Consider the following 11,949-nt stretch of genomic DNA (forward strand, 5'->3'; position numbering starts at 1 on the left):
GCTCCAGAAAAATGAAGAGTGCAAAGAGGTGATTGCAGAAACTTGGGGTCGATCTCTCACAGAAGTTCCTGACAGGTTATCTTATGTGAGTGGCTTGCTGGGGAGATGGGGGAAGGAACAATTTGGTGACCTACCCAGGAAAATTTCAGATGGCCAAGCTCTCTTACAAGAATTGCAACGGAAAGATCAAACCAAGGAGGTGCTTATTGCGATTAATGTGGCGGAAAGAGATCTAGATTCCTTGTTGGAACAAGAGGAGGTATGGTGGAAGCAGCGGTCCAGAGCCTCTTGGCTAAAACATGGTGACAGAAACACTAGGTTTTTCCACCAGAAGGCGAATCAGAGGAGGAAACGGAATCTCATTGAGGTTCTAAAGGATGATAATGGGAGGGAGGTGGAGGATGATGCAGATATTGCTCGGGTTCTTGGTGATTATTTTGGAGGTTTGTTCACATCATCAAATCCTGAGGGGATTGAGGAGACAACAAATCTGGTGGCTGGAAGAGTTTCAGAAACCCATTTGACAGTGTTGGGGGAGTTGTTTACTAGGGAGGAGGTGGAAGAGGCTCTCTTCCAGATGCATCCTACTAAGGCTCCGGGTTTGGATGGTTTTTCGGCTTTGTTTTATCAGAAATATTGGGATGTCATAGGTGATGATGTTTCAGCTTTCTGCCTTCAGGTGCTCCAGGGAGTAATCCCGCCAGGTATGATTAATCAAACTTTACTTGTTTTAATTCCTAAGATTAAGAAGCCTGAGCATGCACCCAGTTTCGCCCAATTAGTCTTTGTAATGTGCTTTTCAAGATTATTACTAAAACAATTGCAAATAGATTGAAAATTATTCTGCCTGATATTATATGTCAAACTCAAAGTGCTTTTGTGCCAGGTAGATTAATTACTGATAATGCGTTGGTCGCTTATGAGTGTTTCCATTTTATGAAAAAGAGAATTTCTGGCCGTAATGGCATGATGGCTCTGAAACTTGATATGTCCAAAGCATACGACAGAGTCGAATGGTCTTTCTTGCAGGGTGTTCTTCAGAAGATGGGGTTTCCCCCCTCATGGGGTTCATTGATTATGAGTTGTGTCACCTCTGTTAGGTTTTCCATTATGCTTAACGGAAATCCCCAGCCGAGCTTTGCTCCTTTTAGGGGCCTACGTCAGGGGGATCCTCTTTCGCCTTATCTTTTTATCCTATGTGGAGAGGTGTTCTCAGCTCTTATTGAGAAGCGTGTGGCTTCTAAAATGTTGCATGGCATTAAAGTGGCTAACAGAGCACCTGTGATTTCTCACCTTCTTTTTGCAGATGATAGTATCATTTTTGCACGAGCCAATACTCAGGAGGCGGAGTGTGTTCTTAACATTCTGTCCACCTATGAGCGGGCTTCTGGTCAGGTCATTAACCTGGATAAGTCTCAGCTCTCTGTGAGCCGCAATGTACCTCAGAATGGTTTTAATGAGCTAAAGCAGCTTTTGAATGTGAAGGCAGTTGAGAGTTTTGACAAGTATCTTGGTTTACCCACCATGATTGGTAAGTCTAAGACTAGAATTTTTAACTTTGTTAAAGATCGTGTCTGGAAGAAGCTCAAAGGGTGGAAGGAGTCCACCCTTTCCAGGGCAGGTAGAGAGGTTTTGATTAAGTCTGTGGTGCAAGTGATACCTTCTTATGTTATGTCATGTTTTATTTTACCTGACTCTCTTAGTGCAGATATTGAAGGGATGGTGTCTAGATTTTACTGGGGTGGTGATGTCGATAAGAGGGGCCTCCAATGGGCTAGCTGGAAAAAGTTAACTCGTTCAAAATTTGATGGTGGTCTTGGCTTTCGTGACTTTAAGTCTTTTAATATTGCCCTTGTGGCTAAGAACTGGTGGAGAATTTATACCCAACCTGAAACTTTGCTTGCTCAAGTTTTCAAGGGGGTGTACTTTGCGCAAGGTGATCTATTGGGGGCCAAACGTGGCTATCGTCCAAGCTATGCTTGGTCTAGTATCTTGCAGTCCAGCTAGATTTTTCAGGAGGGTGGTCGGTGGAAAATTGGTGATGGTAGTCAGGTTGATATTCTTCATGATCAGTGGCTACCTCAGGGGGTACCTGTTATAGGTAGTCAAGATTTAATGGCTGAATTTGGAGTGACCAAGGTCTCTCATTTAATTGATCATGCAGCCAAATCTTGGAAATCTGCTTTGGTGGATTTTATTTTCCACCCAACCACTGTATCTCATATTTTAAAAATTCCTTTGCCTTTGAATGGTATTGTTGATACTCTCATGTGGCCAGACATTGTTGATGGCAATTATTGTTCCAAATCTGGTTATATTTTTGTTCGCAGGAAGCTCCTTGGCGCTTGTTCGTCAACCTCTTCCCAGCCATCGCTTCCAGCTCCTTTGTGGAAGAAGTTTTGGCGTACCAGTGCCCAGCCCCGTTGCAAGGAGGTGGTGTGGCGTGTGGTTTCATCTTTACTGCCAGTCCGTGCAGCGCTTCGTCGGAGAGGCATGGATGTTGACCCTTTGTGCCCGGTGTGTGCTAATGAGGAGGAGACCGTGTTTCACTTGTTCGTGTCTTGTCCTGTGGCCCAGAATTTTTGGTTTGGTTCTCCCCTTTCCCTTCGTGTGCACGGATTTAGCTCCATGGAGGACTTCTTGGCGGACTTTTTCCGAGCAGCTGATGATGATGCACTCGCACTATGGCAGGCTGGAGTGTGCGCTCTTTGGGAGATGCGCAACCGTGTGGTTTTCCGAGATGGTGAGATTCCTGTGCCCGTCGCAGCCGTGATCCAGCGATGTTCCATGCTAGCTGCTGCGCCAGTGTCAGAGGTGACGGTGGTGCCTAGACCAGCCCCGTTGTTGCAGGCAACTTGGGCCCGACCACCTTATGGTATCTACAAGCTAAATTTTGATGCAGCTGTGGCTACCACGGGAGAGGTGGGTTTTGGTTTGATTGTGAGGAATATGTTGGGTGAGGTCCTTGCTTCTGCAGCACAATATCTTCTCCATGCAGCTTCAGCGATTCTTGGGGAGGCTTTAGCCTTTCGCTGGTCTATGCAGCTTGCCATTCAGGTGGGGTTTCGTCGGATTCTTTTTGAGACAGATTGTTTGCAGCTGTTCCAGCTTTGGAAGAAACCTCCAGATGGTCGATCGTATTTATCTAGTATTGTTGGTAGGACTGTTCATGGTTTTCTAAGAACCGAAGCTAACCAAGAACCGAACCGAAAACCGAATCGTTCAAGAACCGAACCTTTAAGAACCGAACCGAACTCGAACCTAAATTGAAAAACCGGTTCGGTATCCGAACCAAAATATCAACTACCAATTCAGGTTCGGTTCGGTTCGAACCATAGTATATCGGTTCAGTTCGGTTCGAACCATCTATAAATATGCATATTTTACCGAACTGGTTAACCAAAATTTGAAACCGGTTCGGTTCGGTTCGAACCATACTATATCGGTTCGGTTCGGTTCTCTCGAACCAAAATTTTGGTTCAGGTTCGGTTCGGTTCAAGCAAAGAACCGAACCATGAACAGTCCTAATTGTTGGTGATTGCTTTATGTTATCTCGTTTTTTTGATTATGTTGACTTGTCTTTTGTTCGCCGTGGGGGCAATTCTGTTGCTGATTTCTTAGCTGGTACCGCTTCCAAGTATACTGATATGGTTTGGTTGGAAGAGGTACCTAAGGAGGTCATAACTTTGGTTCATAAGGATGTAATGGCTTCTATGCCTGCTTTTGATTAATGAATTTCCAGTTTCCTTTCAAAAAAAAAAAAAAAACATCACCTATCATCCTTTAACGATATCGTCCTTGAACGATAGTTCAAGTAATAAGAGTTGGATGACATATGAGTTTGAGGGGGGAAGTTACATGGATCAATCTCTAGCGGTTGCAATTTAACTTTCTAATGTAACAAAAAATATAATAACATCACCTAGTAAAAGATATAGAAATATGTGATATGACAAATAATGTAATGAAAAAAAATGGTGAAAAATGAAGAGAGAGCAAGTAGTAATGAGATGGAAGAGAATGAGAGTTACTGTGAGACCTCATGGCTTAAACAAGCTTTTGGTCCCTCATTTTATAATGAAAATTTATTTTAGCCTTTTTTTATGCTTCTAATCCTTTCTTTTGTTTATAATGTGGATTTTAACCAACAATCTTAATATATTATTATTCATTACTGATGTGTCCAATAAATTAATAAGTCACAATTTCCACGTGTAATTTCTCATACGTGGCAAATTAATAACGTAGGAGAAAGTAAATTTTCACTCGGCATTCTTCTCATGATAAAAATTGAGATTTTTCACTTCGTCTTCCTTCTTCCCACTCGATAAAAATCTTCTTTATATTCAACCTTCTTTTGCCTTTGAATTTTAGGACTTGCACTATGTTGGAGTTCAGTTGAAGAGGAAGAGGACACTCCAAGGATGGTTTCAAACTTCTCCTCTCTCTTCTTTAGGCTCTACGACGAGAAGTTTCATTCAAGAGGAAGAGGGTTTCATAGGTTTCGTTTGCACGACCATGACAAGAAGCAAGGCATTTTTCAGCTCAAACTTAATGTAAGCCTCACAAAGGGGAAAGGAAAAAATATGATGTTGGTGTGAGTCTCGACGCACTACAAGAAAACACGTAATTACTAAAAAATTACTAACGGCCTGAAAACCATCGCAAAATCTAGTTGTTACCCACAACAACATATTTCCTAAAAAAAATGTTAGTGGCGACAAATAATTTTATGGCGGGATTAGTTATTGTCAATTACCGACTACTTTAGTGAAATTTCCACCCGTCGTAAACTCGACAAGTTTGACATTAGTTACCGACAATGTTGACATTTGTAATTCAAAAGCTTAAAATTTATTCCGACAAATAACTTGGCATTGAAATTGTCGTTGGTCGTTCACTTTGAGGTCTTTCGAAAAATATTACCTTAGACACTGTAACAATCATGGCAAAAGGTGTCGATAAGTTACCAATGGGTAAAACGCCAGAAAACCTATACATAAATATTTGGGGAACCTCTTACTCACACTTTCATCTTCTTTTAAATAGTGCCCGTTTTATATCCAGTAAAATACTTCTTTGTTGGAGATAAAGTTGTTACCTTTACGGATGAAACTTTTGTGAAGGTGAATAATCTACAACTATTTTTTTTTTCCGCAGACTAAATCAGTACTACGGCTGAGAGGTCGCAAAGAAAACTTGTGGATACAAAACTTAATCATATTGAAGAAATCTATAACATGTGAAGAAATCAACGATGGAAATGGGAAGGGAACTGAATCACATCGTAATCTTCTTGATTGCATCAAATAAAAGGTGTTCTTAAGTGTTTTTTGTTACAATTAAGGTGTCTACATATCATTCTTGTTTCTAAAACTCAAAAGTGCAAGCTAATATAAAAGAATCTTTTTTGGTTACAATATAAAAGAATCTTAAAAAAAAATATAGAAAAAGTGTATTTAAGCCACAAAAAATCTAGTTGGAAGAGAGTGGGACCGAAAGAGAAAATTGAGTGAGAGGAAGAGACTGGGACCGACCTGAGAGAAAGGAGACAGCGGCGGCGACAGCTAGGGCTTTCACGGCGGCGACACTGGCCGCGTGCGGTGGTTACCGCGAAGTACGAGCTGCCGGAGTTCACGAAGGTTGCGGAAAATGAAAGAGCGGAAGTTGAAGGGGAAAGGGACTGTGACGCCACTGGCTTCTGTGTTCCCGCCGGAGGAAGCACAGAAGGCGGCGAACCGCATTCATGACGCCATTGGCGAGAAGAAGACCGAGCTGAATAGCTTACTAGGTTTTGTCAACGACAACGACAACCTCGTCAACCTCGTCCAGAAGCTCCCTGAGAAACTCTCTCATGACATCATGGTACCGTTTGGGAAAGCAGCGTTCTTCCCGGGTCGTTTGATTCATACCAACGAGTTTCTGGTACGTGTTTTCATGTCTTCATTTGTTGAATTGAATGTGCTTTTGTGCGTGAGTGTGTGTTTTCTCTCCTTCTTAGTTGGTTTGGTTTTTGCTGGTTAGGTTCTTTTGGGAGAAGGCTATTATGCAGACAGAACTTCCAAACAAACTGTGGAGATTTTGCAACGAAGAGGGAAGGCGTTGGATTCTCAGGCTGATTCTCTCCAGGCTAATATCAAGGACCTTGAAGCAGAGGCTTTGTTTTTCAGTGCCACGGCTTCTGAAGTAGCGGTTTGTCTCACAACTTTCCTGATAGTTTCAATAAAATTTTAAAAGTTGAGTTAGATTTCTGTTGAAAAAAGTTTGACATACATACCTTGTTCTTTTAGTTTAATTGGTTTTATTTATGGTTGAAGTGGTTATTAGGACAGAATAGGGACAGTAGGTAGTCCATTAGTTAGTTAATTAGATTAGTTTGAAGGAACTAATTAGGTAAATAGGAGAGAATTGAGTTATAAGTATTCATTCCGAGAATTTGATAGCTAGCAAGGAATTACTTTGGTAGAGGAGAATGGAGGTGACCATCCTTTCAGGTGAAGAGACAACCTGACACAAATATTGATGACTTGCCAAAGAATGTTGGCAGTAGCAGCCCTTCCTGGGCAAAGGTGGATCATGGAGGCAGTGGTGATCCCTTCTGGCAAAGAAGTTAAGCTAATCAATTTCAAGGGATACAGTCTTCCTGGCTGATGGATGGAGAAACAAGGTATTGTACTACATGACGAGGGTACCCACAACATTCTGTTTAGGAGGAGACTCAGCCCAATAGAAATGTTTTAGGAGGTTTTGCTTTGGATTTAATGACTATTGGACTTGCGTAGTTGTGCACCATGCTTGCTGCTAAGCTGCCTTGTTGCTATGGTTATTGGGAAGGACTGGGCGTCATTGTCAATGCCTGTGGTTCTGTAGGTGCTGCAAGAAAGAGTGGGTAATGTGACCCTGGAGGACATTCTCACCCCTCACCCACATCATTCTCCCCAACAGTGGAATCCTGGGGAGAGGACATATTTTTTAAATACTATGGAGCAATGGGAGTTTTGTGATTGTAACCTTGGGGACAGGTTTGAATTTCCAGGGCAGTGGTCTAGTTAGGACAGGTGAGAAGGAAAAATTAGATAGGGCCAGTTAGAGCAGTTAGTTAGTTTGCGAGATGGGATAAGTTAGATGAACAACTCGGGGATGTAAGATTTGGGGGAGCTTTTAGATTTGTAAATTTTGAGTAAATAGAGCACCAGTGACTCTGTTGGATAAGGGGAAACCCTTGGAGGGAAGATTTCTCTCCTTTTCTGTTCAAATTTTCAGTAATAGTAGTTTCTTTCTTGTTCGTTCTATTTTCCATGTAATCTTCAGTTCTAGTTTGTGGGTTCATATCAGTTTGCAGTGGAAACATAGCCAATTCACTCTCTGGCCAATTCAATTGACCAGACTGGTCCAATTTTAGAAACATTATTTATTGTTTTCTTCCGTCTTTGTAAGGGTTATTGGCCATACATGGTTATTTGTACAATAAGACGTATTGCCTTGTAGTTTTTTACTGTGTTTGCAGAACTAACCTTAGCTTCTTGTTCAAGATTTTTGGATGATTTGACTCTCTTTTTTGTCTTTGTATGCTTTTGTTGGCACTCTGTATTAATATTTTGAAGTTTGTATAAATTATATAATGCTGTGGTTGTTTGATTTGACATAGGAGGGTCTTGTGGAAATAAGGGAAGAGGAGGAAGATTCTGATGAAGGGGAATCTAAATCAGGCATGTTCTTTCCTTCTAATGATAGTTTATGTTCATTATAAATGGAAGCTGGCAGAAAGAATAATTGACAGTCTGAATTAGTTCAAGTGCTTTCTCTGAAAATTTTGGATTTAAGATGTTCCAAATAGCAGTGATTGTCATACTCTGTCAAATCAAGTCTTAAGTCTGCTTTGATATTTTACGATCTACAATGATTTGCTGTCATTAGCATTTATAATTAATTATTTTGTTGTCTTGTTGCATTAGGAGGTGTAGGAGTAGGGGATAGAAGGTGTAATAGGAGAGGAAGTGGGAAAGGCAGAAGAGCCGAAGGATTCGAATAGAAAGCAAAGAAGTTTTTGGGAAAAAGAGGGCAAAAAAACTTGAATAGCATAGTAGGTTTTGAATCCTGAATTATATTCAGGGTATCTGGAGTTATTCCCAAGAAAGTGAACTTAGGAATATATCACTCCCATGGTTGGGAGAAGTTTTCAAAATACATCTTTGGGTATTATTGATTCCGAGGTAAAGCTAAACACCCATATTTCTCTTTTCATCTATTTCCACGATGAGAGTTTAGTATTTTACTTTCCCATGGGAATGAAAGTTACTTTCCCATAACTTCTCAGTTCTCACCCTCACTTCATCATACCACATTATTTCTTCTATTTCTGTTTATGAACGATAAATCTAAAAAAATATTTTTTAGACGTCCCCACCAAATAATTTGTGATGGACATCATTGCCATCAAAGCCATGGACCGTTCATGCACAGTGAAATGTGGAAATTCCCAATTGTATTGATGCTGGTGTAGAACAATATACCAACCAATGATCATATTTCTAATTTAGCCAGAACCAGAAATGTTGAAGTTACGATTGGATGAGATGCTAATATCCTTTTTCAGGTCCACTAAAGCAAGACGCTCCTAATTTGGGGTATTCTACAACTGATGATGAGGAATATGCTCGAATGATGGCTATAATGGATGAACTTGAAAAAGAAGAGCTTGCTGCAGAAAGTGCCAATCAGGGTGATCTAAATGTGAAAACTACTCCTAATTTGGGGTATGCTACAACTGATGATGTGGAATATGCTCGAATGATGTCCAGCATGGATGAACTTGAAAAGGAAGAGCTTGCTGCAGAAAGCGCCAATCAGAGTGATCTAAATGTGGAAACTACTTCTGGTTTTGATAATATTTTATATCAGAGACCTATGAATAACAATCTCCAAAGTTCAGAAGTAATGCCTTAATTATTTTATTGAATTATGATTTCAAAATCTTGTTTAGAGGCTACAAGCACAATGGTCCCTGATATCTTAAATTTTTTTCTGTGACTGCTCAAGTAGGATATTCATCAAGGTGTACAGCTGGACCAGACTAACAATAAAGTTATTGCAGCTGAATTTCCGAAAAAGCATAATCATCAAAAAGATATAGCTGATCAGTTAAATGTAAGATTCTATCTTCCTGTTATCTTAGTTCACCTTTTTGTTTGTTATATAACTGTTCAGCTGAACTGTATACTTTTCATTGCAATTTTCAAAATGCAGTTTGCAAGCCTGACTGTACAATCAAAGGGCAGAGGTTTGTCTTCAATAAGTTCTTCAGTCTCTCACTTTCTTTTGTGTATGCTTGTTTTGTGATTCTGTGTGGCTATCTGTGCTGTTTGCATCTTTCTGATATAAATTTTTTCTGTTATGTCTGAACTATCAGAGGGCAAATTTTTTGCTCAAAATGTGGAATCCAGTGATCCTAATGAGGAGCTTCCCATAATTCCTAAAGAGAAGATAGCTCAAGCAGCTACTGCATCGAAAATGGAGGTATGTATATCTTGTGATGTAATCTCCATCCTTTTTGCTTGTCGTATTGTGGTTATACTAGGGAGAGTCCAGATCTCTCAAGTACTTTGGAGGATAGAGTGATCTTAACAATAGCATCCTGCTGGGTCTCTGTTTAGTATCTCATAGATGTTGTATCAGAGGCAGTTTCTGCAATAATGGTGCCCCCATTAGTCATGAATTTATCTAAAAGCTTAAGCTGTTGAATGAAGGCACATGAATGGTTTCATATGACACGTCTAACACCATTGTTTGATTCCGGGATACTAAGGTATCAAATAGTGAGATTAAAATGTGAGAGCTAGAGTTAGGAAACATTTTGAAAGTTAGCAAAAGTATGTTATAATGAGTTGACTGGAAACCAAAAGTAGAATAATTAGTGCTTTGATTATAACTCTTTGAACAGTGACTTAAAATGTTTCAAAGAGCTTGATGGGAAACCATTTAAGTGCTTCATTTCAGGAGAGTTGATCCTGATGTGTACAATTATTTCCTTTGCAGGTTCAAAACCAAACTTCACAACCATCATTTGATAGTAGCAAGGTGTGTTAACACTTTAGTCTTTTCTTTCACTAGTCACATTATGCCCCTGCAGAATGTTGTGCTGCAGCCTATAATTCCTTCAAATATTTTCTGCAGGCTTTTACAGGCTCCATCGTAGAGCACGCTGAGAATTTACGAACATCTTCAAAAGAAAAAAATCCGACTTCATCACAGGTAGATTTACTGCTGTATATATTGTATTGTCAATAAATAAAAAGATTTACTTATAGCCGTGGTTTTTATGGCATGATGCTTTGCAGTTTCATTACTGACTTAAATCTATGATGAGTTTGATCTTTACAGATTTCTGGTTCTCAACCTTCAAAACCAGTCTCCAGATTCAAAATGCAGAGAAAATAGCTACAATGATAGCAAAAGGTTGTTCAAAACTTTCTGTAGTTGGCAATCTAATACTGGCGGCATCCATGATTGTTCTAAGATGTGCTTAGAATCAAAGTAGAGAAGTGAAAGTGGAATGGTGAAAATTTAATACCCTTTCTATATTTAAGGTGAAAAGGGAAAGAAATGTAGACTGAATTTCTACCATTTTTGGACAAAGTCTGATTAAACAGATTTAGCTGTTTTTATATATAATTGTGATTTAGATAATGATAGTTAGATTTGACTCGTAACAAGCCTCAGTTGTAAGTGTGAATGGCAAATGTTGTTGGCGGTGCAAATGGTCCCGAAATGATTCTTATGCAACTGTAGTGGTTGTTGTGGTTTAATATTTCTTTTGGCATAATATTACAAGTTTGCGCGGCATCTTTTGCACGTGCAGCTAAAAATCTCGCGGCTGCTTAGTCTGTATTTGAAACACGATGGAGAAGTACTCATCGGAGATCATTCCAATAACATCATCTGGGTATCTTTATTTAGATCTCCAATAACATCATCTGGGTATCTTTATTTTTACAATGTAAACGCATACAAATGAAAAAAATTAAATGATAGGCCTATTCAATCAAATAAATTTCTGTCAAGCACTATAATACCTATGCCCCCCCCCCCCCCCCCAAAGTGTAAAAAAAAAACCAATGTCTGTCTATGGGTGAAAAATTGTCTTCCAAAACCCAACTTAGATTTCATTTGCAGGTAACCACGGCTATGAAACTTTTTTCGATATACAATGTGATTTCATGTGAATATATTGATGTTTCGACCCAAAAAAAAGTGAACAAATATTCAAGCCGTATATACAGCTGTAAGCAGCATCAAGATTTGTCAAATATGAAGTTACAATGTTTGAAACACAAGCTATAAATTAAAGGCTTAATTGCACTTTTGCTCCCTGATCTTTCATCTTTGTGCGATTTACCTCCCTCATCTTTAAAATGAGCGAATTCCCTCCCTCTTCTATTAATATGTGTGATTTAGGCCCTTCCGTTAGTTAGCCGTCCAATTGCTAACGGTGGTTGCTATTTTCACCCCCCTTTTACTAACCACACCCCCTTATCAGAAATAAAAATAAAAATAAAAAAATAAAAAATAAAAAAAATTATAAATTAAAAAAAACTGAAAAAATATTTTTATAAAAATCAAAGAAAAATAATAAAATAAATGAAATAAGTTAAATACAATTAATAGAAAATGAAAAAATATTTTTATAAAATCAAAGAAAAAACTGAATTTTTTTTTATAAAAATCAAAGAAAAAAATGTTTTTATAAAATCAAAGAAAATAACATATTTTTTTTAATTGAAGATAGAAATTTAAAAATAAAATAAAAGAAGAATTTGTTTCTATTTGCACCACCTACACTAAATTAAAAATAATTATTCTTTTATTTTATTTTTAAATTTCTATCTTCAATTAAAAAAAATATTTTATTTTCTTTGATTTTATAAAAACATTTTTTTCTTTGATTTTTAT

The 11,949-nt window shown here is 38.6% G+C and overlaps 2 protein-coding genes across 2 annotated transcripts; both read left to right on the forward strand.

Moving 5' to 3' along the window:
* The first annotated feature begins 2,115 nt into the window (after nt 1-2,115).
* Nucleotides 2,116-3,270, forward strand: LOC130744912 (uncharacterized). The gene has a single exon (XM_057597073.1). It carries the CDS (start codon nt 2,116-2,118, stop codon nt 3,268-3,270), a length of 1,155 nt encoding a protein of 384 aa, XP_057453056.1.
* Nucleotides 3,271-5,463: 2,193 nt separating this feature from the next.
* LOC130746886 (uncharacterized) lies at nt 5,464-10,805 on the forward strand. Its single transcript, XM_057599661.1, has 10 exons — nt 5,464-5,925; nt 6,025-6,192; nt 7,649-7,709; nt 8,597-8,934; nt 9,043-9,147; nt 9,247-9,280; nt 9,410-9,516; nt 10,036-10,077; nt 10,174-10,251; nt 10,381-10,805. The coding sequence occupies exons 1-10, from the start codon at nt 5,653-5,655 to the stop codon at nt 10,435-10,437; spliced, it is 1,263 nt and encodes a 420-aa protein (XP_057455644.1). The 5' UTR covers nt 5,464-5,652; the 3' UTR covers nt 10,438-10,805.
* Nucleotides 10,806-11,949: the final 1,144 nt, after the last annotated feature.

The sequence above is a fragment of the Lotus japonicus genome, chromosome 3 (genome assembly GCF_012489685.1).
Source record: "Lotus japonicus ecotype B-129 chromosome 3, LjGifu_v1.2".
Taxonomy (NCBI): domain Eukaryota; kingdom Viridiplantae; phylum Streptophyta; class Magnoliopsida; order Fabales; family Fabaceae; genus Lotus; species Lotus japonicus.